This window comes from Anomaloglossus baeobatrachus, chromosome 5, assembly GCF_048569485.1.
Source record: "Anomaloglossus baeobatrachus isolate aAnoBae1 chromosome 5, aAnoBae1.hap1, whole genome shotgun sequence".
NCBI classification, from domain to species: domain Eukaryota; kingdom Metazoa; phylum Chordata; class Amphibia; order Anura; family Aromobatidae; genus Anomaloglossus; species Anomaloglossus baeobatrachus.
The window spans coordinates 247,860,734-247,886,894 of record NC_134357.1 but is presented as its reverse complement, the minus strand read 5'-3'; the positions used below and the strand labels follow the sequence as shown (position 1 = coordinate 247,886,894).

Here is a 26,161-nt window from a genome sequence, read left to right as displayed (position 1 = left end):
TAAAAAAAAAGGAGGGGGGGCGGCTGGTTGCGGAAGTAAACGGGAAGATGAGTCTGCGCTGAGTAAGTGCCGGTCTGATGGAGCTGTCCCGCTGTCAGTCCTGCAGGGGAGCTTATTATATGGCCGCCACAAGGACTGCAGTGCCGGAGGGGGCAGGTGCTGTGACTACGAGTGTAACCTGTCAATAGTGACGCCAGCACCATAGGGCTGGAGATGCCGGAGGCTGCACGTATTTCCATATGAAGTAGGTGGGAATGCATTCTGTTGTTCCCTGGTGTCAGCCAGTTTGGTCAGGAAGGACACAGATTCTTGGGATGTCCTCCTTTTCAGCATCAGTGGTGCCCACTAATGGCAGGGCTGCTGTGGGTAGGGTATAGTGATGTCCCACTAGTGTTCTCACACTGTCCCATACACTGGCAGCAGACATTGGCCGCCATGAGAAGCCGCCCCTTCATGTGTGTGTTTTACCATTTCAGGACCACCGCTTCCATCAGATGGACTGCACTATGCACACAGCGGATCCTCAGGTAGACCGGACAGATCTTCTGGATCTACTGACATTTATTACACTGGGTAATAAGATTGTGTCATTTCTAACAGGGTGGCGTTCAGATACATATGCAGGTCGAGGATGGAGAGATCATGTGTGTGAAGATTAAGGAGGAGGAGATCCCTGCAGACATCAGCCTCCGTAAGTAATGATGAGAAAAACCGTAAAAAATTGTTATCATTAAGGGATGATTAGAACAGAAAACCGTGAAAAAACCCTTAAACCTTTATTTAAATTTAGATTAAAATTAGATATCCCACATACAAACAAATCACACACAAAAATACATAGAAATACACCGAGAAAAGGTGCTGCAGTGCAGAGCGGGATTGGTTAGATGCCCTCAAACTTTTCCCTACCGTGCCGCGGAGGTTGGGACCCTAGAAGAACGTAGTGGCGCCCCTGCTCAATGTCGGCTCGCCCTCCTCTCCCTGCACTAGATTAGAGTGCAGCTAGTCTGGGATAGGAGTGCACAGACGAGTCACTGCACTGCAGTTATAATAAAAAAATGCAAGTCAAAAACTGTCAAAATTATAACCTATAGACAATTTTGACAATCAATAAATAGAGCTGTGACCCTCCATAGAAAAGGCTGATGTGGTATCCACTCTTTATGATAAAAAGAATGCCTTTAAGGGACAAATAGTCCACCAGAAAAATTATGGGTCATAAAGTGCAATAGTGCTATATAATCAAAGGAAGCCTTCAAGTGCTATGCACACTGATATGTAAACTCTCCACTCAATTGATATAATAGCAGCATATGATTTATACAGATCTTTAAAGTGCTGTGCATGCAGTAGCATGCTAAATACAGAAGCGGTGACTAGGATCGGGGCAGAACGGCAGATTGTGGCCAGTCTCCTGTACCCTATTGTGGGAGCCCCTGAAGAGACCTGGCGGGATTCTGAGCCATGGGAAAACGCGTCGGGCAAGCGGTTCCTGAGCCAAGCCTTTCTCTTGGTCACCAGCGATTTGGCTGAAGTGTGACTGACTGGTGATTTGTTCAAAATCTGCGCTAAAGCTAAGTATCACTTTAGCCAGTGGAAATAGTATATTGATTATATTGTAGTTCCGTTTCCTGCTGTGAATTGGCTTGCAGTGGGGTGCATCTTGTCATTCCAGATCTCTTTGAATGCTGGGTATTTGTATATTTGTGTATACTTGCTGTATAGGAGCCTGATCAAAGCTGTATTTATATCACAGCAAAAGATCTGACTCACATTAAGTGGTGCTGTCATTGGCACAACAGAAATAACTGCTACTGCATGCACAGCACTTTAAAGATCTGTATAAATCATATGCTGCTATTATATCAATTGAGTGGAGAGTTTACATATCAGTGTGCACTTTAAGGCTTCCTTTGATATATATATATAGCACTATTGCACTTTTATGACCCATCGTTTTTCTGGTGGACTATTTGTCCCTTAAAGGCATTCTTTTTATCATAAAGAGTGGATACCACATCAGCCTATTCTATGTAGGGTCACAGCTCTATTCATTGATTGTCAAAATTGTCTATAGGCTATAATCCTGACAGTTTTTGACTTGCATTTTTTGATTATAACTGCAGTGCAGTGACTATCATCTGTGCACTCCTATCCCAGACTAGCTGCACTCTAATCTAGTGCAGGGAGAGGAGGGCGAGCCGACGTTGAGCAGGGGCGCCACTACGTTCTTCTAGGGTGCCAACCTCTGCGGCAAGGTAGGGAAAAGTTTGAGGGCATCTGACCAATCCCGCTCTGCACTGCAGCACCTTTTCTCTGTGTATTTCTATGTATTTTTGTGTGTGATTTGTTTGTATGTGGGATATCTAATTTTAATCTAAATTTAAAGAAGTTGTCCAGTTACCAAAACTGATTTTTTTTTTCCCCAGATAAATCTTGCTAATATGTGCCCCTCAACACATCTATTATGTTTTTTCAGCAAAATTACCTTTTATTGTGCACTAGCAGCACATGCTCATTGCTGGCTCCAGCTCTGATGGGGTTAATCTCTCCTCTGACTTCCTGTGTTCAGTTCCTACAAGTCCCAGAATTCTTTGTGGCTCTAGGGCGGTGTCTAGCTTATCTAACACACCCACTGTGTCTAATACACCCACTCTCCTCTCCACCCAAAGCCTCCTCCCTGCCTCTTCCCTGTGTGGATGCACTGAGAGCAATCACACAGAGACATCTGAAGCTGCCAGCTCTGCACAACCAGGGGAAGAAAGTGTGTGTGAGTGTGTACAGAAATTATGATTATTAGCCGGCGCAACATGTGAAAAAAATAATTGGGGGAAAAAAAGTGACGGGGTGATGAGATTGCTTTTTTCCCTCTTGCCTAGTCTGTGTGTCGTCCGTATCATCCGCAAACCGCATATGACTGGATCCTGTGGATTAAATGTGCAGCGCATGCAACCGTTATTTTACCGGATCCTTCTGCAGCGGGACACAGAATTTATCGGCCGGCACTGGAGTCAGCTGACTCCTGATCTCACAGCCCGCACACGCTGCAATGGCTGCAGGTGGGCTCATTCACATGACCGTTCCGTTTGTCCTGGTCAGTTCCTGTTTTTTTGCGGCCCCACAGACAGGACCATCTTTTCAATGTCTTTTGTGTAGGATCGGATGGTACACGGTAGCACTTCCATGTGCATCCGATCCTACAAAAAAAAAAAACATCGGATGCCGTATGTCCGCTCCGTTATTATGGAACATGTCCTATTCTGTTCCGTAATAACGAACCGTGACTCAATACAAGTCAATGGGTCCACAAAATTCCCGGAAGCAACGCAGAAACACTTTGTGTGCCTTCCGTCGGGTGCCCGTGCAGTCAGTGTCCCGCTCCAGCCCCAGCCCCGCGGCTGCCCGCTCAGCAGTGTCAGCTGCGGCCCGCACTGCAGTGTCAGCAGCCGCGGGGATGACAAGCGCTACCGTCAGGAGGTTAGTAAGTTCATTACCTACGGTGATGAAGTCCTGCCCTCCTGACGTCAGCGGTCGTCACTGCCTTCTATGCCCGCCGCTTGTCACATCACCTCTCGCTGTCGACCCGAGACTGTGACTAGTGGTGACGTCACGGGCCGCTCGCGATACTTGGTTTGTGAAGGCGGCGGTCATTGAACTCGGTGACAGCGCTGCTGTCAGGAGTTCAGCGATCATCGCAGGTAATATGCCTCGCTAACCTCCTGATAGCAGCACTCGTCATGCCCTGCAGTGACCTGGGCTTGACCTATTGATGTTAGCTCAGGTCACTGCACGGCTCTCCCAGCAAATAGGGAACATTCTGTTCTTCATTGACTGGGACATTGACTATGGTATGGATCGTCGTGGGACCCCCTTGTATTACACCAGACCTGGATTTGTTTTTCTTTCTAATAAATTGGTGAAAGAGGGAATGTGTTGGGGAGTGTTTTTTCAAATAAAAATGTGTTTCTTTGTCGCTCCATTGGGAGACCCAGACAATTGGGTGTATAGGCTATGCCTCCGGAGGCCGCACAAAGTATTACACTAAAAGTGTAAAGCCCCTCCCCTACTGCCTATACACCCCCCGTGCTCCCACGGGCTCCTCAGTTTTTTGCTTTGTGCGAAGGAGGCAGACATGCACGCATAGCTCCACAGATTAGTCAGCAGCAGCTGGTGACTATGTCGGATGGAAGAAAAGAGGGCCCATAACAGGGCCCCCAGCATGCTCCCTTCTCACCCCACTCTTGTCGGCGGTGTTGTTAAGGTTGAGGTATCCATTGGGGGTACGGAGGCTGGAGCCCACATGCTGTTTTCCTTCCCCATCCCATTTAGGGCTCTGGGTGAAGTGGGATCCTAATCGGTCTCCAGGCACTGAGACCGTGCTCCATCCACAGCCCCTGGGGACTCTGCTGGATAATGGAGCCGAGTATCGTCAGGGACATGGCCCTGCTACTTTGAGGTACTCTGTGTCCCCGTGGGGGACCGCGCACAGAAACACTTCAGCATTGCTGGGTGTGTTAGTGCGCCGGGGACCGCGGCGCTGACCGCAATTGTGCCATCACACGCTGCAGCGTGGCTGGGTGTGTAGTGTATTGGGGACTACCGCGCTGACCGCCGCTGCCATTGTTATACATGCGGCGCGGCTGGGACTGTTAGTGCGCCGGGGACATCCGCGCCGACCGCGCTTATACGGCGGCCGCGCTTATAACTCTAGTCCCCGGCTTTTGCGGCCTAGTCTCATTCTCTTCCCGCCCCCAGGCCTGCCAGTCAGGGGAAGGGCGGGACGCTGTACAGAATGTCAGCACTGAGGGCTGGAGCATGCTTTGCATACTCCACCTCCCTCACTGTGCACAGTGGGGCACCAGTTTCCCGCACTTTCTAGGGCACGCCCACGGCCCCCTCCTCTCCTCAGGACGCCGGCAGCCATTCCTGTCAGCTCTTCTGACGCTGGAGAGGGGAGACAAGCTCTGGGAGACCCAGGCAGGGATTCTGGTGGCCACACAACCGCTTTGAGCGGCCGGTAAGCAGCACCTCTGGTGCTGGCCCCACTTGTGCAGAAGTGTACTTATAGATTATATGATTATAGGCTATACTTTACACTGTATAGTGCACGGTTGATTTTTGGCTATATACCCTCCTGGGTTGCTCAGGGGAGACAACAGCATGGCGCCCACAAGAAGCAGGGGTGCCAAAACACAGGCTTACTATGCTGCCTGCGCCGCATGTACGGCTTCACTACCGGCAGGTTCCACTGACCCTCATTGTGTGCACTGCTCGGCCCCTGTGGCACTTACTCAGCCGGAGCCTCTGCTAAGGGTGGCCCAGGGGGAACCACCTGCTAACACTGTCCAGGTGACAGGGACGGAGTTTACAGTTTTTACTGAAAGGCTGTCTGAGACTATGGCTAAGATACTAGAAGCTTTGCAGTCCAGACCGGTATCTCAGACCATGGGCACTGTGGAATCATTGCCCCCTGGTTCCCCTCAGTTGGAACAACCATGTCCTCCCGGGGTGTCTCATAGATCCCAGGGTGAGGTCTCTGACACGGACCGCAGTCCCAGACCGCCTAAGCGAGCTCGCTGGGAAATTCCCTCGACATCATCACATTGTTCAGGGTCTCAGCGAGAGGACTCTCTGTATGATGAAGCGGAGGTAGCAGATCAGGATTCTGATCCTGAGGCCGCTCTCAACCTTGATACTCCTGATGGGGACGCCATAGTGAATGATCTTATCGCGTCCATAAATCAAATGTTGGATATTTCTCCCTCAGCTCCTCCAGTAGAGGAGTCTGCTTCTCAGCAGGAGAAATTCCGTTTCAGGTTCCCCAAGCGTACAACGAGTATGTTTCTAGACCACTCTGACTTCAGAGAGGCAGTCCAGAAACACCGGGCTTGTCCAGATAAGCGTTTTTCTAAGCGCCTTAAGGATACACGTTATCCCTTCCCCCCTGACGTGGTCAAGGGCTGGACTCGGTGTCCCAAGGTGGATCCTCCAATCTCCAGACTGGCGGCTAGATCCATAGTGGCAGTTGAAGATGGGGCTTCACTCAAGGATGCCACTGACAGACAGATGGAGCTCTGGTTGAAATCCATCTATGAAGCTATCGGCGCGTCTTTTGCTCCAGCATTCGCAGCCGTATGGGCACTCCAAGCTATCTCAGCGGGTCAAGCGCAAATTGACGCACTCACACGTACGTCTGCGCCGCAAGTGGCTTCCATAACATCTCAAACGTCGGCATTTGCGTCCTACGCTATTAATGCTGTCCTGGACTCTGCGAGCCGTACGGCGGTTGCAGCCGACAATTCGGTTGCAATACGCAGGGCCTTGTGGCTACGGGAATGGAAGGCAGATTCGGCTTCCAAAAAGTGCTTAACCGGTTTGCCATTTTCTGGCGACCGTTTGTTTGGTGAGAGATTGGATGAAATCATCAAGCAATCCAAGGGAAAGGAAACATCCTTACCCCAGGCCAAACCAAACTTACCCCAACAGAGGAGGGGACAGTCGAGGTTTCGGTCCTTTCGGGGTGCGGGCAGGTCCCAATTCTCCTCGTCCAAAAGGCCTCAGAAGGATCAGAGGAACTCCGATTCATGGCGGTCTAAGTCACACCCTAAAAAGACCGCCGGAGGTGCTGCTACCAAGGCGGCTTCCTCATGACTTACGGCCGCTTCACACCGCATCCTCGGTCGGTGGCAGGCTCTCCCGCTTTTGCGACACCTGGCTGCCACAGGTAAAAGACCGTTGGGTGAGAGACATTCTGTCTCACGGTTACAGGATAGAGTTCAGCTCTCATCCTCCAACTCGATTCTTCAGGACATCTCCGCCTCCCGAGCGAGCCGATGCTCTTCTGCAGGCGCTGGGCACTCTGAAGGCAGAAGGAGTGGTGGTCCCTGTTCCTCTTCAGCAACAGGGTCACGGTTTTTACTCCAACTTGTTCGTGGTTCCAAAGAAGGACGGGTCTTTCCGTCCTGTCCTGGACCTAAAACTGCTCAACAAACACGTAAAGACCAGGCGGTTCCGGATGGAATCCCTCCGCTCCGTCATCGCCTCAATGTCTCAAGGAGATTTCCTTGCATCGATCGATATCAAAGATGCTTATCTCCACGTTCCGATTGCTCCAGAGCATCAGTGCTTTCTGCGCTTCGCCATAGGAGACGAACACCTTCAGTTCGTGGCACTGCCGTTCGGCCTGGCGACAGCCCCACGGGTTTTCACCAAGGTCATGGCTACAGTAGTCGCGGTCCTCCACTCTCAGGGACACTCAGTGATCCCTTACTTAGACGATCTGCTGGTCAAGGCTCCCTCTCAAGAGGCATGCCAGCACAGCCTCACCGCTACTCTGGAGACTCTCCAGAGTTTCGGGTGGATCATCAATTTTCCAAAGTCAAATCTGACACCGGCCCAATCGCTGACATATATCTTGGCATGGAGTTTCATACCCTCTCAGCGATAGTGAAGCTTCCGCTGAACAAGCAGCGTTCACTACAGACGGGGGTGCAATCTCTCCTTCAAGGTCAGTCGCACCCCTTGAGGCGCCTCATGCACTTCCTGGGGAAGATGGTGGCAGCAATGGAGGCAGTCCCTTTCGCGCAGTTTCACCTGCGTCCTCTTCAATGGGACATCCTACGCAAATGGGACAGGAAGCCGACGTCCCTCGACAGGAACGTCTCCCTCTCTCAGGCAACCAAAGCTTCCCTTCGGTGGTGGCTTCTTCCCACTTCATTATCGAAGGGGAAATCCTTCCTACCCCCATCCTGGGCGGTGGTCACGACGGACGCGAGTCTGTCAGGGTGGGGAGCAGTTTTTCTCCACCACAGGGCTCAGGGTACGTGGACCCAGCAAGAGTCCTCACTTCAGATCAATGTTCTGGAGATCAGGGCAGTGTATCTTGCCCTGAAAGCGTTCCAGCAGTGGCTGGAAGGCAAGCAGATCCGAATTCAGTCGGACAACTCCACAGCGGTGGCTTACATCAACCACCAAGGAGGAACACGCAGTCGGCAAGCCTTCCAGGAAGTCCGGCGGATTTTGATGTGGGTGGAAGCCACGGCCTCCACCATCTCCGCAGTTCACATCCCAGGCGTGGAAAACTGGGAAGCAGATTTTCTCAGTCGCCAGGGCATGGACGCAGGGGAATGGTCCCTTCACCCGGACGTGTTTCAGGAGATCTGTTGCCGCTGGGGGATGCCGGACGTCGACCTAATGGCGTCCCGGCACAACAACAAGGTCACGGCATTCATGGCACGTTCTCACGATCACAGAGCTCTAGCGGCAGACGCCTTAGTTAAAGATTGGTCGCAGTTTCAACTCCCTTATGTGTTTCCTCCGCTGGCACTGTTGCCCAGAGTGTTACGCAAGATCAGGGCCGACTGCCGCCGCGCCCATCCCTCGTCGCCCCAGACTGGCCGAGGAGGTCGTGGTACCCTGATCTGTGGCATCTCACGGTCGGCCAACCGTGGGCACTACCAGACCGACCAGACTTGCTGTCTCAAGGGCCGTTTTTCCATCTGAATTCTGCGGCCCTCAACCTGACTGTGTGGCCATTGAGTCCTGGATCTTAGCGTCTTCAGGATTATCCCAGGAGGCCATTACCACTATGAGACAGGCTAGGAAACCAACGTCCGCCAAGATTTACCACAGGACGTGGAAAATATTCCTGTCGTGGTGCTCTGCTCGGGGTTTTTCTCCCTGGCCATTTGCCTTGCCCCCTTTCCTGTCCTTTCTTCAGTCCAGATTGGAAAAGGGTTTGTCACTCGGCTCCCTTAAGGGACAAGTCTCTGCGCTCTCTGTGTTTTTTCAGAAGCGCCTGGCCAGACTTCCACAGGTACGCATGTTTCTGCAGGGGGTTTGTCACATCGTTCCTCCTTACAAACGTCCGTTGGAACCCTGGGATCTGAACAGGGTGCTGATGGTTCTTCAGAAACCACCGTTCGAGCCAATGAGGGATATTTCTCTCGCACGCCTTTCGCAGAAAGTGGTTTTCCTAGTAGCAGTCACTTCACTTCGGAGAGTGTCTGAGCTGGCAGCTCTGTCATGCAAAGCCCCCTTCCTGGTGTTTCACCAGGACAAGGTGGTTCTGCGTCCGGTTCCGGAATTTCTCCCTAAGGTGGTATCCCCCTTTCATCTCAATCAGGATATCTCCTTACCCTCTTTTTGTCCTCATCCAGTTCACCAATGTGAAAAGGATTTGCACTTGTTAGATCTGGTGAGAGCACTCAGACTCTACATTTCTCGTACGGCGCCCCTGCGCCGCTCGGATGCACTCTTTGTCCTTGTCGCTGGCCAGCGTAAAGGGTCACAGGCTTCCAAATCAACCCTGGCTCGGTGGATCAAGGAACCAATTCTCGAAGCTTACCGTTCTGCTGGGCTTCCGGTTCCCTCAGGGCTGAAGGCCCATTCTACCAGAGCCGTGGGTGCGTCCTGGGCTTTGAGGCACCAGGCTACGGCTCAGCAGGTGTGTCAGGCGGCTACCTGGTCGAGCCTGCACACTTTCACGAAACACTATCAGGTGCATACCTATGCTTCGGCAGATGCCAGCCTAGGTAGGCGAGTCCTTCAGGCGGCGGTTGCCCACCTGTAGGACGGAGCCGTTACGGCTCTATTATGAGGTATTATTTACCCACCCAGGGACTGCTTTTGGACGTCCCAATTGTCTGGGTCTCCCAATGGAGCGACAAAGAAGAAGGGATTTTTGTTTACTTACCGTAAATTCCTTTTCTTCTAGCTCCAATTGGGAGACCCAGCACCCGCCCCTGTTTTTTTGTGTACACATGTTGTTCATGTTGAATGGTTTCAGTTCTCCGATATTCCTTCGGATTGAATTTACTTTAAACCAGTTTATAATTTTTTTTCCTCCTTCTTGCTTTTGCACCAAAACAGAGGAGCCCGTGGGAGCACGGGGGGTGTATAGGCAGAAGGGGAGGGGCTTTACACTTTTAGTGTAATACTTTGTGCGGCCTCCGGAGGCATAGCCTATACACCCAATTGTCTGGGTCTCCCAATTGGAGCTAGAAGAAAAGGAATTTACGGTAAGTAAACAAAATTCCCTTCTTGTTGTCTATTTTTTTTTTTTTATTACTGCCTGGGTTTGTGATGTCGGGTATCTGATACACGCCTGACATCACTAACTCCAGGGCTTGATGCCAGGTGACATTACACATCTGGTAGTAACCCCATATATTACCCCGTTTGCCACCGCACCAGGGCAACGGGATGAGCTGGGAAAAGCACCAGGACTGGTGCATCTAATAGATGCGCTACTTCTGGGGCGGCTGCTGCCTGCTATTTTTAGGCTGGGGAGTGTCCAATAATGGTGAACCTCCCTAGTCTGAGAATACCAGACAGACCACAGCTGTCCGCTTTACCTTGGCTGGTGATCCAATTTCGGGGGACCCCGTGTTTTTTGTTTTAAATTATTTAATTTAAAATAACAGCGTGGGGTGCCCTCTGTTTTGGATTACCAGCCAAGGTGAAGCTGCCAGCTGTGGTTAGCAGGCTGCAGCAGTTTGCTTTACCCTAGCTGGCTACAAAAGATAGGGGGACCACATGTCATTTTTTTTTTTATTATTATTTATTTTTGGCTAAATACAAGACTAAGCACCTTAATGCCACATGAAAGTCACAAAAGGGTGCCAGATTAGAATATGCATGGGGGTGGGACATTATATATGTCTTTATCATCTTTCTATCTATCTATCCAGCCCTCTATTCATTCATCTCTCTAGGCTGGGGCCACACGGGGATTACTGCGATCCCCTCGCATTACACTCTGCTCACGCTCAGTACAGCAGAGCTGAGTGTCATGCGTGTGTCCCTGCTACTGAGGTCCGACTGTGCGAGCAGACCTCAGCTGCGAGGGGGCGGTCCAGCACTCGAGGGGTGGGCCAGCACTGAGGGGTGGGAGGGATTTCTCTCCCTCTCTCCTCCGTAGTCCACCGATGTACCGCAAGTGCAGTGTGATTTTTCTCTCACCCCATACACTTGAATGGGTAAAAGAGAGAGTCTTGCATTACAGTTGCAGCATGCTGCTATTGTTTTCTCGGTCCAATTAGGGCTGAGAAAATAATCACTCATGTGTGCTGACACACAGGCTAATATTGGTCCGAGTGGAATGCGATGTTTTATCGCACTCCACTCGCACTGTTTTTCTCGCCGTGTGGCTTAGACCTTACTTGTTCTGTGTCCCCCTGCATCCATCATAGCGTGTGCGGGCTGGAGTTCAGCTGAGTTCAGATCAGCTGACTCCAGTGCTGGACTGAACTCAGGTGACCTCACAGCCCGTACACGCTGCGATGGATGCAGGGGGACACAGAACAAGTAATCGGCCGACACTGGAGTCATCTGATTACTTGGGATGAATGAGCAGTAAAATGCTCTGGTGCTCGATGGGCGAAGCCCATGCTGATTTTTTTTTTTAAAAAAAATTCATTAAAAATAAAAAAACACAAAAAATCACATTGTTTGTGGGCTCACGCTGCATTTTCTAAGGGTAACCAAAGCAGCTACTGGCTGCTAGCCCCCGCTGCTTGCTGTTACTTTCACTGGCAATAGAAATCCAGGGAAGCATTTTTTGTTTATAAAGGTTTTTTCCCTGAAAACTTTTTTAAGAAAATGACGTGGGCTTCGCCATCTTTTTGTATGCTAGCCAGGTACAGCAGGCAGCTACGGGCTGCTCCCAACCCCCAGCTGCCTAGTTGTACCCGGCTGGGAACCAAAAATATAGAGAAGCCCTTTTTTTTCCTTTGCCGAATTTTTGAGTCCAGCCAGGTACAACTAGGCAGCTGGGGATTGGAATCCGCAGTGCAGGGTGCCCATACTTTCTGGGCCCCCCACTGAGAATTGCAGTCCACAGCTGCTCCAGAAAATGGCGCTTTCATAGAAGCGCCATCTTCAGGCACTGTATCCAACTCTTCCAGTGGCCCTGGTGGCAGGTGGCACGCTGGGTAATAAGGGGTTAATACCAGCTATGTTTTAACAGCTGGTATAAAGCCCGAGATTCTTAATGTCAGGCCAAGTTTGACCTGGCCATTAAGAATCTCCAGCAAAGGGTTTAAGAAAAAAAGACATCACACAGAGAAAAATACTTTATTAAAAGTAAATAAAAATAAAAATTAAATAAATACACAGACACAGTAGGGACTCCATGTTTATTACTCCCTCTCACCCCTCCACGTTGGAGAGATTTCTGTACTGACCATGCCAGGAGAGAGCGAGGGAAAAGAGAGAGCGAGCGGGAAGGAGGAAGAGAGAGCGAGCGGGAAGGAGGAAGAGAGAGCGAGCGGGAAGGAGGAAAAGAGAGCGAGCGGGAAGGAGGAAAAGAGAGCGAGCGGGAAGGAGGAAAAGAGAGCGAGCGGGAAGGAGGAAAAGAGAGCGAGCGGGAAGGAGGAAAAGAGAGCGAGCGGGAAGGAGGAAAAGAGAGCGAGCGGGAAGGAGGAAAAGAGAGCGAGCGGGAAGGAGGAAAAGAGAGCGAGCGGGAAGGAGGAAAAGAGAGCGAGCGGGGGGGAGGAAAAGAGAGCGGGGGGGAGGAAAAGAGAGCGGGGGGGAGGAAAAGAGAGCGGGGGGGAGGAAAAGAGAGCGAGCGGGGGGAGGAAAAGAGAGCGAGCGGGGGGAGGAAAAGAGAGCGAGCGGGGGGGAGGAAAAGAGAGCGAGCGGGGGGGGGAGGAAAAGAGAGCGAGCGGGGGGGGAGGAAAAGAGAGCGAGCGGGGTGGGAGGAAAAGAGAGCGAGCGGGGTGGGAGGAAAAGAGAGCGAGCGGGGTGGGAGGAAAAGAGAGCGAGCGGGGTGGGAGGAAAAGAGAGCGAGCGGGGTGGGAGGAAAAGAGAGCGAGCGGGGTGGGAGGAAAAGAGAGCGAGCGGGGGGGAGGAAAAGAGAGCGAGCGGGGGGGAGGAAAAGAGAGCGAGCGGGGGGGAGGAAAAGAGAGCGAGCGGGGGGGAGGAAAAGAGAGCGAGCGGGGGGGAGGAAAAGAGAGCGAGCGGGGGGGAGGAAAAGCGAGCGAGCGGGGGGGAGGAAAAAGAGAGCGAGGGGGGGAGGAAAAGAGAGCGAGGGGGGGAGAGGAGGGGAGAAGAGAGAGGAGGGGGGAGAAGAGAGAAGGGGAGGGAAAAGAGAGCGAGCGGGGGGGAGGAAAAGAGAGCGGGGGGGAGGAAAAGAGAGCGGGGGGGAGGAAAAGAGAGCGAGCGGGGGGGAGGAAAAGAGAGCGAGCGGGGGGGGAGGAAAAGAGAGCGAGCGGGGGGGGAGGAAAAGAGAGCGAGCGGGGGGGGAGGAAAAGAGAGCGAGCGGGGGGAGAGGAAAAGAGAGCGAGCGGGGGGGGGAGGAAAAGAGAGCGAGCGGGGGGGGGAGGAAAAGAGAGCGAGCGGGGTGGGAGGAAAAGAGAGCGAGCGGGGGGGGAGGAAAAGAGAGCGAGCGGGGGGGAGGAAAAGCGCGAGCGGGGGGGAGGAAAAGAGAGCGAGCGGGGGGGAGGAAAAAGAGAGCGAGGGGGGGAGGAAAAGAGAGCGAGGGGGGGAGAGGAGGGGAGAAGAGAGAGGAGGGGGGAGAAGAGAGAAGGGGAGGGAAAAGAGAGAGAGCGGGAAAAGAGGGGGGAGAGGGATAAGAGGGGGGCAGAGAAGAGGGGGGAGAAGAGTGGGGGGAGAGAAGAGAGTGGGGAAAGAAGAGAGGGGGGGGCAGAGGTGCTCTGTCACCAACTGTCTCCACTCTGTGACTTCTGTGCAGGTGACAGAGTGTAGACAGTTGGTCCCATGCAGCAGGACAGGTGGCAGAGCACAGCGGTGACATGCCTGTCAGTGTCTTGCTGCATCCTGCAGTGCTGCTGGGAGGAGCCCATGATCAGACTGCCCGACACTGGCCGCTCTCCTTCGCAGCAGAGCGGCCGGGTGGAGAGTGTGAGCACATACTTACGTGCAGGGGGGGATTTCAGCTGAAGAACCCCCCCCTGTACTGCACACTGGCGCCCCGTGCCTCACCATCTGCAGGACGCTTAGCCGGCTCCACACTGGCGTCCTCCGGCTTCTCCCCTCGATGCTGGGCTGTGATGTGCGGTAGTCACCGCCCACAGCCCTGTCACTCAATCTGAGTGGTGCCAGCCTCCTCTGACGTACCCGTCAAGTTTGAGAGCCCGGAACTTGCCGGGACGTAAGAGGATGCTGGCGGCCACAGCTCCAGGGGGTCATGTGACAGGCACTGAGCGTGCAGGATAGCGCCGCTCAGTGCCAGAAATGGAAACAGAAGCCAATGGAGAAAACGCCTAGAATGGTAAGTAGAACTCCTACAGAAAATAAAAAAAATGAGTGAACCACCCCTTTAAATAAAGGTTTTTTTTAAGGGTTCCGTAAGTTCTGATCCCAGATGGCTGCCAGCGTCCTCCTCCGCCAGCGTCCTCCTTTGCCAGCGTCCTCTTCCACCGCTGTCTCCTGCCAGCGCAGACATTAGGGAATGTTATAGCCAGCAGGGGGCATCACTAGCCAATATTAGGCTCCAGTCACACTGTACCTCAGCGGTGCCTCATTATTCACCTAAAAAGGGAACAGATCGCAGCACCAGGGGGAAAAAATCTTATAGGGAACCTGTCATCAGGATTTACCCTGAATATAAGCAGCTCTATATCCCCCTAATACCCTCTGTAATGATGCTTGTATTAGCCCCAGATGCTAAATGTGTGTAATAAGGAAGATTAATCGTCCCTGCTCTCTCTGCCTGTGGTCACTTGGCTAGTCCAGGCCCTCCCTGTGTAGGGGCACATCACCAGTGGTATGTGCCATCCCTGTGTGTGCTAGAGAATGAGAACATGTCGTCCATCTTTTCCACCTCACATGCGGGGATGTCAATCATGCAGGTGTTTTAACCCGTTCACTTATCATTGAGGGCTAATACAGCCATCATTAGAGCGTATTAGGAGGCTGATCAAGCGCTTGGTATATCTTCTAGTAAATCCTAATGACCAACGGTTCCCTTTAGGAATATTTTTTCCTGCTTCTGAGATCTGTTCATATTTTAAGTGACTAATGCTGGACCAAAGAACGGACCTCCTATTTGTTAGTTAAAGACCCTTATTCTGTCCACACAACCACATAAAGGCTTATTACAATCACAGAAATTCCAAACTCTTACTGATTTTAAAGGGAACCTGTCAGGTCCCATATGCGTTCTGACCTACAAGCAGTGTAATGTGTGGCCTAGTAACCCCTTCCTACCCATCCCAGGAGTGTGCATGCAGACAGACCACCAAGCCGTCATGTCTAACCCTACCTTCAGTGGCCACCAACCTCCTTAGTAATATGCCACTATAAACCAATGGTCATCAGCTTCTCTCTACTGAGTCCTGACCTCTCCCAGGCAAACATCATAGTTCCACAGCAGATTGCAAATTTCATCCTTTTCCCACATGAAGATGAGAAGTAGTGAAGCAATGCATTGTATTGACTCCTGCAGATGGATCCAGTGACCGAAATCCACCAGAGAGACGGCTGAGGCTCCGGTACGCACATGGCTTAAAGCCAGAGAGAGAGGTAAAGTGGCGTCTACATGCACCTGTGAATGTTGGATATATAGAGAAGAGGGAGGATGCACAGCCACAATAATAGTGTCAATAAATACCAGGGTGCACAACTGTCAAGCAATGGCAACATACACTAGAGAAAAAGCGCTTGACAACATGTGGCACTCAGTAAATAAAATTCCAATAATTGTATTAGTGCACAATTAAAAACATATGAAAACATGCATATATTAACACCACAATAGTCACCAAAGGTCCCCTTTGCACCCTAATACATTAAATATATAGTAGTATGAACCTTGCCGTATGACAGCAGAAAAGTTCTTATTAAAGCACATATAATTATAGGGAGAATTTATCCACACTCCTGCTACCAAAATTCAAAGATAAACCAGTAATTGAATATTAAACCATATGAGTATATGGAGGAAGGTTACACCAAATATAGAATATAATGATGCAAGATAGAATATAGAAGAGATCTGACCCATATCAAGACCATATAAGCATATGGATGTAAATCAAACCAGGCATTCAGTATAAGTGATGCAGAATCCCTATACAGCAAGACAAGCTGCAGAGGAAACCTGACCCAACGCGTGTCACTTAGCTCAGCTTTATCAGGGGCAATAGTGTAAATATTATATACCAATACCATACTATTGATGAAGCTGAGCTAAGTGACAGGTGTTGGGTCAGGTCACCTCTGCACCTGCAAAAATCTTTGCCTTTTGCTTATTTTGCGAAATCTCCCCCTTCTACTTGCCCTCTGAATTCATCATCCTCTCTGAAAAATAGCTCACATCTGTTTTTCTCAAGACAAAATCAGACTGTTGCCACAGGGAGGCGTCGGGTTGCCACAGGGAGGCGTCGGGTTGCCACAGGGAGGCGTCGGGTTGCCACAGGGAGGCGTCGGGTTGCCACAGGGAGGCGTCGGGTTATATATAAGGAAGGAGGAGTGAGGACCAGAGTGTTAAACTAGGCGAAGGCAGACACAGAAAGATTAGGATGTGTTTTCTAAGGGTCCATTTACACAAAGTGACTAGTGGCACTGAACAGTCATAAATCAATAAATATATACTAATCAGTGGTCAATTAATAGTCTTTTTACACAGATGGAGGATGCACACTGAGCAAACTGTAAGGCTTTGTACCCACGTTGCGTATTTGCATGCAGTTACGCGGTGTTATTGCACTGCAGTGTAAAGGCATGCGTCCTGTGTCCCCAGCACAATCTATGAAGATTGTGCATAATCCATGCCCACATTGCATTTTAGAATGCAGAGATTTGCATGCTGCCAAAACGCTGCGTTCTAAAAAGCAACATGTCACTTCTTTCGTGCCCTTTGCATGCAGCCCCTGCTCTGTCTATAGGAGAGGCTGCATAGAGAGCGCACGAATTCTGCAGGCACCAAAGTTTCAGAACGGAGCTTTTCAGCTGCGCTCTGAAGCGAACATGCAGTGACGTTACGCTGTGGTGCAGAGCGCACACACGTGGATACATAGCCTAAGGGTATGTGCCCATGACCCGGACATGCTGTGTTCTCCCCTGCGGGGTCACGAGTGCTCTCTGCAGGAGATCGCAGCTGCCTATGCCCACGATCAGTCTTCGAATTGTTGTGGTCTTACTCCCTGTGGAGAACACGCGCCCGCTCTGCAGCAATAAATTGACTTGCTGTGGCTCGGAAATCCGCACCGTGTGTCAGTTTCCGCAACAGGAAAAACAAGCGGTGGGCATGGGATTTCTATAAATCCCATCCACTGTGTTTGTACTGTACAACGCCCAGCATTGTGGATGCAGGGAAAACACTCAGTGTCCAAAACACAATGAACACTGATCATGGGCATGCAGCAAAATAGATAATTCTGTGCACATAGGCTGCCATTGTTCTCAGCTGCACAACACTGCATTACACTGGATGATGCTCTGCTGAGTGATCATTTTCAGGAAAGTTTAAAAACAATTTCTCCCAACAAAGGAACATTTTGGTCGTTCATCTGCTGATTGGCAGACTGTTTACACTGAAAGACTATCATGAAACAGGTGTTCCTAAGAACGCTTGTTCAGAATAAGCTTTCCGTATAAATGCAGCCTAATGGGTCTGTTACCTCAATATAGAGCAGGACTCACATCTACACTGCTCAGTGCTGTTGTGTAATGTCCCCTATGTTGCTGCTGTTTCTGTCTGTGTTCTTGGTAAAATGGGCAGGCAACCCTAACTGTGTGCTAAACTACAAAAATTCCCACAAGAATGGGAGGTCCCAAAAACCAAGCAGAAAACTAAAAACTCCAGTGAAACCCCCAAATAAAAAAATATATAGAAATGAGGAAACGCTGAAAAAGGAGGAACCAGAACAGTCAATAATCAAATACAAAAATTTAATTGATAATAATTATAGTAAAAAAATGACAGACAGTGAAAGCAACCATGCTGAAAAAGGTTGCCAGACGCAGCTGCACCATAAAACACCACCAGATGGCGACAAAACCTGCTGATCCAAAGCTACAATGTAAATACAAAAGCATAGGCTGGAGGAGGGAGGGTGAAGAAAATAAATAAATACATCAATCTAGTCACTCCACATGTGCTACGCTCCTAAACAGCCATAATCAGATAAATACATTGTTACGTTGGAACATGACAAACAGCAGGCGTACAACCAAAGCAGGTGGCAGGGGCAGAGGCCACGACGCACGTTTCACAAGGCTTGGCTTCATTAGGAGGGGTGATATAGTGTGTATGCAAGACGTCCTAGCAGCTAGTAACCTCCCACCAGCTCTGAGTCAATTGCTAATTAAGAAACAGAACCTACAGAGAGGCAATCTGATAGATTTGCAGGACACAAGATATAATGACCAGAAATGTTGTTATTCTTCATGTATATACCTGACAGCTTATTCTGAATAGTTATTTGAAAGTACGGTTACCTTTTATAGATCTTGGTTGTGGTAAAAATATTCTGGAAACCCGGAGGAGGACTTGGTTAGGTCTATTCAACAAATGATTCCCAGTTTTCTTTTTTACATTTTCCATTAAGATGATTACCAAGATATCAATTGGAGTTTATTCGTGTATTTTTATTTTTAGGAGGAAAGATTGAATATTGTTTTAGTCAACACTGATCCAATGACTGATGGAGACCGCTCTTACATGGATAATAAGGAAGAGGAAGTCCCTATAGATTTGAGCCCTGGTGAGGAATGACAACTAAACAGATATCATTTCAATGTACCCCTTCACTCACTATATTAGGGTCACATTTTACTTAACCTCATCTACGACATGACCTACATTGGCATCAGGAGGCCAGAAAGTAGTATGAGGCATATTAGATTTCATCATGCCTAGTCTTTGGTTCCCACAGGAGAAGAATTATTCTGCTGATGGCCATCAAAGACTAATGGGAAGCCATAAGATTCAGGTCCTCAGATAGCAGGAGAAATGTTACAAGGAAAAAGTTGGCTTTGATTTCCTCCGAAACAAGGAGGCTCAAACGGGTTGTCCACTACTTGGACCACCCCTTCTCATTTCCCTTGTTTGCCCACATACAAATAAATAAGCCTTTACTCCCCTCTGGTGCGGCCGTGGATCCAGCGATGACTGAAGTCGCGTTTGTGGAGCCCTTGTGACACGCAAGCTTCCTTCCCTCCGCCTTTGGACATTTGAGCAGGAAGTCAGCGCAGCCCTCACATCCTGCTCAAAAGTCTGAAGGCGGAGGAAAGGAAGCACTGATAGGTCTTGGGCCCCATGTGTCATAACAGTGTCACGTGGGCCCCAGAAACGCGGCTTCAGTCATTGATGGAAAAGGGGCCGCACCATAGGTGAAATAGGCTTATTTATTGTTATGAGGACGAACAAGGGGATGAGAAGGGGTTCTCCAAGTAGTGGACAACGCCTTTAAAGTTGAGTTATCACCAGATTTCACATACAAGTGACCTACAATATTAAATAGATCTTGTGACCTGAGGAGGCTGGTGCATTTTCTTTTAAAATCCAAATCAAAATGGCTGTATAATACTTTGAGAAAGTTTAAACTTAATCTCTGCCCATCCAACCTGATTGTCAGCTCCTCAGTGTCCCTCCTCCCTGCGCTCAGTACAATTTAATATAAGGATATTCAGAGTAAGTACACCTACTTGACTAGGTATAGGAGATCTCCTTAATGCTGGCAGTTCATATTGTGAAATCGGGTGACAAATCCACTAAGTAATCTCTCTCGTTAGAAAGAAATGTAAATCTTGGACAACCCCTTGATATAGTCATGAAGATTTACGCACTACAGCTTTGTTCACATCTACATTGGACACCTTTGCTGCATATTCCTACAGGTTTGACAGAAGACACAGTATTGATGCGTTCCTAATCTTTCTGATGGAGGTCGTTGTATAATAGTTTCAGTACTGCTGTCCCGTAACCCTGACGCAGAAGTGAACAGAACCTAAGCTGATTTCTAGATAAACCTCCTATATTAAGGACCACTATATATCAGAACAGATTATCTTCAGTGTGCAAATTATTGGGCCACGGATTACTCATAGGGAGTTTGTCAGCATCAAATGACTGTTCAAACCGAGAGCAGGCAGTGGTGCACCCTTGGCGTGGATGAGCAGTTCAGGGCAACTTGCCACCTATTTATTTTCTATCTTTGACAGAACTGTCAATCAAGGAAGAGAGGGGACGGGGATAGATGGAAAACATGGAGCGTAAAGTGCACTCGGCCACTCCAAGTGTTCGCATGTGCTTGGTTTGAACAGTCATTTTATACTGACAGACTCACTTTAAAATGATCTAATTAGGCATGATGGAGCCACAATTTGACCTTTGCCTGGTGTCATATTTTGGTGTAACTTTAGGCAATGATCTCAGCTCAACAATAAAACACAATGATAAATGGGCCTGCCATGTCTTAAAGGGACGTTATTTTAGCACATGACAACTTGCACTGGGCAGAGACTTCTGTAGGTGGGAATGGGGCATTCTCTGCAGGGGTTTGCCCTCATTACTGGGGCATATCACCTGTCTTGGGAACCTATGGGTGTCTAGACATATTAATAGAGAGCATTTAGGAGCCATTTAATAGAGGACAGAGTTCTATAGAAAAGAATGGCCGTGCTTATACCAGAACTGTTCTTACAGAAACCTCTGCTATAAATGACCATTGGAGGCTTTACCACTCGAATTAAACATTCTTTCTTATCATTTACTGTAGTATCGGACCTGCCCGGGACTCATTCACACGGCGTTAAAAAGTATGTAATTCTTGGGCCGACCAGTCATATGAGCCATATCTTTACCCCTGACCATTAACCATTACCAAACTGACTGTCATATCATTTTTCTTAGCAGGAAAAGCAGTAACGGCAGAGCCAGCACCTTCTCACACACGCGAAAAAGACCGCCCTCAGTCAGGTAAGCCATGGTTTCTCCATGTCAAATATCGATTTACATGTGATGTAACCATGTCTTTCTTTTTTCAGGATGTCAGATAATCGAGGTTATATTGAAGTAAACAGTCTCATAACCGCAGTGTCCCATCAGCCTGCCATCTGGGACGCCAGGGACCCCAATTACATGGACCGGCTAAAGAGGTCCCACGCATGGGAGAGCGTGTGTCAGGAAGTGACTGAGGACTGGGAGGACTTGCATGCCAAAACCAAAGACCGGCGATGTAAGTACAAGCAGATGTGTTGCTCGTGTCCTTCACAAAGATCTCAACAGTTCCTGGGTGACATTACTGTCTGCATCATAGGCCATCTTTCTTCCATTTTCTGGTTGCTTCTGGTCCATGGTAGTAGTACTAAGCATAATATAATGCTTTCATCAGTTTATTCCACATTTGTAACAGTGAAAGACCTTCAAACAAGATGGCGTTCTCTGAAGGACTGCTATAGGCGGGAGCTACAGCAGCAGAGGAAAGCAGAGAAGAGTGGCGGACCGGCAGTAAAGAGGAAAACATACTTGTATTTTCGCCAGCTCCATTTCTTAAAGCCTGTTTTGGAGGCGCGCAGACAAGTTTGGAAGCAGAAGTCGGGGGATTGGCAAGTTTTGTTTTCTTTTTTTATTCTATATATCTAGAAAGGACCTGGGCAAATTGTGGCCGCAGTGCACTTGTGTACCTTTTTGCTGCCTTGATCCGGACCAGGACATGCCAAAGGCCTGGAAATCAAATGTATCGCAGCAGTTCAGTGCCAGCTGTGACTTGACCGTTACACGCAGGGGTGCGCATTACATTGAAGAACCAAATGGAAATGGCAACAAGACATGGGCCCCAATTCATCAAAGCAATCATGCCTGAATTCTGGTATAAGTTCCTTTGAAAAACCTTACGGTTTTTGTGCAAAAAAGTTATACAAAAATTATGCAACTTTTGGTATTTTTTCTCAAAATTGGTGGCGTTGGGGTGGGCCATGGCCATGACGTCACCAGTCGTCTAATGACAAGCAGCACTGTTCTTTACACCATTAATCTTACTCTTGTCACTGGCAAGGCACACACCACTTGTGAGACACTTCTGATTCATTTAAGAGGCACATACAGTACGTCTTAATGAATTAGTCTCCTTTAACTCCAACATGCCCCTTCATCAAGATTGCTGTGAACATAGCCGATCTTGATGAATTTGGGCAATAGAGCAGGTGAAAGAAAGAGGGGGGGGTTGGGACAGAAACAAAGATAAAGGCTGAGAACATGACCAGGATAGAGACCATGGGAGAGAATATAGTAAGGATTGCAGCCAATCAAGGTTCATATATGACTATTTAAGGCTGAGTTACAGGAGCCTTTGGTTTATACATTTTCTAAAAAGCAGTAAATGATATGGTTTTGATTATCTGCTACAGGTACGAATACACGTTCCACAATCAGCTCTATGGTAACGTGTATTATCTGTGGCAGCAAGTCTACATCCTTTATTCTGCTCAATATTAAGGGATACAAATGGATATCTATAGAAAATAACAATAACCTCCTCCTGAAGCCTTATGTTAAATAGTTTTTTTTGGAAAAACTAATTGCCCACCTCTATTCTATTCTACTGGTGGAGAGAACCCGAAGAGTATCTCTTTTTAATGATGATAATCTCAGATGGAAAACCCCTTTTAAGGACCCTGTTTATAATAGTGGGAAACACTAATGTGTTTTTGCTTCTTTTTATAGCCTTTCTGGAAACCTTCGAGATAAGACGCAAGGCAAAAAGTTGGAGTCCAAATCGTTTGCCTCATTTGTAACCCCAGAGTCAGGAGCTACACCTACTGTACCAATAATGGACAGTCCTCACCTAGAACAGCCCCCAAAAAGGAGAAGGCAGAAGAAGTCCAATTCCACTCTGAATGCTCCTGTAATCTCCCATGGGGTTGGCAGGGAGCATCAAGAGCTGGAGAAAGATGCAGACTATCACTTCTACATGTATATCATGGCTGTGACTAAAAGATTTTCTCCAGAGAAGAAGTGGGCTTTTAGAATGAAGATTATGGAGTTGCTGCAGATGCATTCTCTAGACCAGCAGGCTTCTTCGTACCCCTCTAACAACTACTCTTGCACACCAGAAGACCATACTTCCCAATCCACATACGCACCTGCTTACCCCCACTACTATCCTTATGAAACCTCTCATGCCCGTTCCTCCAGACATTCCCCAACATCAAGTTATATTCCTTCTGACCATCAGCACAGTTCTTCAGACCCATCCATATTGTGTGCCGCTCCTAGTCAGCCGCATTCCCCTATAGAATCTCCATACCGAAGCCCCCTATCTCGCTCTTCACAGACGCCTTCAAGCCAGGCCAGCATAGACACAGAAGGTGACAGCTCATTTTTGGACTACTGAAAACAAAGTGAAGATACAGAATATACAGTTTGTTTAAAATAGATAAATATATATAATATATAACAAGAGTTTAAAACATGGAATCTAAACAATAAAACTTTTATTTTAAACCTGCCAGTTTGTTTTATATTTGCATCAAACATCCCGTGGAAAATCAGACACATTGTAATACTCTGGAGAGAGAGTGTTGCTGTGCCTATATCTAGCATGTTTAATGATCAATTTGGTGATATGTTGCGCATTTTTAAATATTTAGCTTTACTTTTAATTTTGAGTCACAATTATTTTTAAAAGGATTTATTTATTTTAAAAAAGAGAAAGGTAAGTAAAACAAAGGGGGAAAAAATAAAACATATTACAAACTTTTTTTAAAGCGTTTGTCCACTACTGTACTAATAGCTCTTACAGTTGGAAGCAGAAGTTTACATACACTATCTATAAGACACCTATGCATGATGTTCTCACTACCTGACATGAAAGAAGAATAATCCTTTCTCATTTTAGGTCAGTTAGAAACCAAAATTATTTATGTTTGCCAAATGGCAGAATGAGAGAGAGAATGTTTAACCTCATAAAGACGGCCTAACGTCTCAAGACGTCAGAAAAACAGGGAACTTGTTCTGTACCGACGCTTTGAGACGGCATGCCGAAAAAAGCCTGTAGCGCCCCCCCCAGCGACGGAAAATCTCCGGGGTTTCAGCTACCGGGGGTAGCTGAGACCCTGGAGATCATGATTCAAGCCGTTTTTTCCAGTCCCCGATCACGTGATCACCGGTATACACCGTATACCGATGATCACGTTACAGTAAATGATAGCGCCGGTAAAAAATGATTTATCTCCCACCTGGCATGATCAAACATGTCAGCTGGGGGATAAATCTCCTCCCCGGTGTTGCTAAAGTGCCCCCCCCAACCCCCAATCCCCCCTCCATAATCCAAGATGGCGGCGCGTACACTGGCCCGCATTCACCTTCCTCTGATTTCTGTCGCATGTGCCATGACACATGCGACAGAAAACTCCTCCCCAGGCCCTGCCAGGTCACCCCACACACCCCCCTCGTGTCCCCCGGTACCTTAGCCTTTGTGATCTCTCCTCTTCTTCTGTAGCGCAGGTCACATGTGCAGAGAGCGGCTGACAGCTCCGCTTCCTGTGTTCCCTGAGAACGGCTGTGGAGCTGCGCTGGCTGCACGCACACCGCTGCTGTGACCCGGGGAGAGTGGGTGCAATGTCATTGCACCCACATTCCTCAAATGGAAGGTCTGCACGCCTAGAAAATGGGGTAACGAATAACGTCTGGAACACCACTCTAAGTCTGAACTGGGTGCAAAAACCTAAAAAAACCTAAAAAAACATCACTATGGGGAGATAAGGTATGCAACACCAGTGACTATGGAAGGGGAATACATGGAATAGCAGAAACTGCTGTGTGAATACTAACATGAAAAACTCAATAGCTATTTGTAAGAATGAAATGTGAAAAATGGAACCTGCATTACTGCCATGAATATATGAATAAAGAGAAATTTAGCTACTGAATTGATCAATGCAGAAGAGCCCCAACACTACGCCAAAGTATTTCTCTACGTTGGGGTCCCTAGCTTGTGTGTGTCCTCTCATGCAGTTAAAAAACTTACCGTGTATGGGAAGCTGAGACCCAGGCTATATATACGATGTGGATTGGCAATAGGTGTGTGTGGGGAGGGTTCACAAACGAAAAACTACTAACAATAACGAATAACGTCTGGAACACCACTCTAAGTCTGAACTGGGTGCAAAAACCTAAAAAAACATCACTATGGGGAGATAAGGTATGCAACACCAGTGCATCTCTTTATTCATATATTCATGGCAGTAATGCAGGTTCCATTTTTCACATTTCATTCTTACAAATAGCTATTGAGTTTTTCATGTCAGTATTCACACAGCAGTTTCTGCTATTCCATGTATTCCCCTTCCATAGTCACTGGTGTTGCATACCTTATCTCCCCATAGTGATGTTTTTTTAGGTTTTTGCACCCAGTTCAGACTTAGAGTGGTGTTCCAGACGTTATTCGTTATTGTTAGTAGTTTTTCGTTTGTGAACCCTCCCCACACACACCTATTGCCAATCCACATCGTATATATAGCCTGGGTCTCAGCTTCCCATACACGGTAAGTTTTTTAACTGCATGAGAGGACACACACAAGCTAGGGACCCCAACGTAGAGAAATACTTTGGCGTAGTGTTGGGGCTCTTCTGCATTGATCAATTCAGTAGCTAAATTTCTCTTTATTCATATATTCATGGCAGTAATGCAGGTTCCATTTTTCACATTTCATTCTTACAAATAGCTATTGAGTTTTTCATGTCAGTATTCACACAGCAGTTTCTGCTATTCCATGTATTCCCCTTCCATAGTCACTGGTGTTGCATACCTTATCTCCCCATAGAAAATGGGGTATACGTTCCCTGGGCGTGCCTCTTCATATTCTAGAAGGTCCAGAATCGTCGTGCAACTTCCAAAATGGATTACAGGTAATGTTTTGGGGAGTGTTTTTTTTGTTTTTTGTTTTTTTTAAATAAATAAATTTTATTACAGTCAATTAGTTATGTCGGGTATCTGATATACACCGTGATATCACTAACTGCTGGGCTTGATGCCAGGTGACATTACACATCTGGTATCAACCCCATTTATTACCCCGCACCAGGGCAACGGGATGAGTTGGGGTGAAGCGCCAGAATTGGCGCATCTAATGGATGCGCCACTTCTGGGGTGGCTGCGGCCTGCTATTTTTAGGCTGGGAAGAGTCCAATAACCATGGCTCTTCCCACCCTAAGAATACCAGACCACAGCTGCCTGCTTCACTTTGGCTG

General features: G+C 48.3%; 1 protein-coding gene across 5 annotated transcripts; it reads left to right on the top strand.

Moving 5' to 3' along the window:
* LOC142311152 (uncharacterized) lies at positions 1-23,417 on the top strand. 5 transcript variants are annotated; one of them, XM_075349323.1, is made up of 10 exons: positions 1-62; positions 477-527; positions 601-691; positions 15,410-15,486; positions 18,566-18,671; positions 20,688-20,727; positions 20,825-20,887; positions 20,956-21,146; positions 21,324-21,516; positions 22,634-23,417. In XM_075349323.1, exons 2-10 carry the CDS (start codon positions 495-497, stop codon positions 23,301-23,303), a joined length of 1,464 nt encoding a protein of 487 aa, XP_075205438.1. In that variant the 5' UTR covers positions 1-62; positions 477-494; the 3' UTR covers positions 23,304-23,417. The 5 variants fall into 5 exon arrangements, with proteins under 5 accessions (XP_075205438.1, XP_075205435.1, XP_075205439.1 ...); XM_075349320.1 differs by having other exon boundaries at positions 20,822-20,887; XM_075349321.1 differs by lacking the exon at positions 1-62 and adding an exon at positions 69-244 and having other exon boundaries at positions 20,822-20,887.
* Positions 23,418-26,161: the final 2,744 nt, after the last annotated feature.

Bases quoted from the DNA above. Each gene is read 5' to 3' on its own strand.
- LOC142311152 (XM_075349320.1), top strand. From the start codon at position 495: ATGGACTGCACTATGCACACAGCGGATCCTCAG. The intron at 15,487-18,565 runs GTAAAGTGGCGT...TTTTATTTTTAG, and splicing joins GCTTAAAGCCAGAGAGAGAG to GAGGAAAGATTGAATATTGT. The intron at 21,517-22,633 runs GCAAGTTTTGTT...TTCTTTTTATAG, and splicing joins AAGCAGAAGTCGGGGGATTG to CCTTTCTGGAAACCTTCGAG.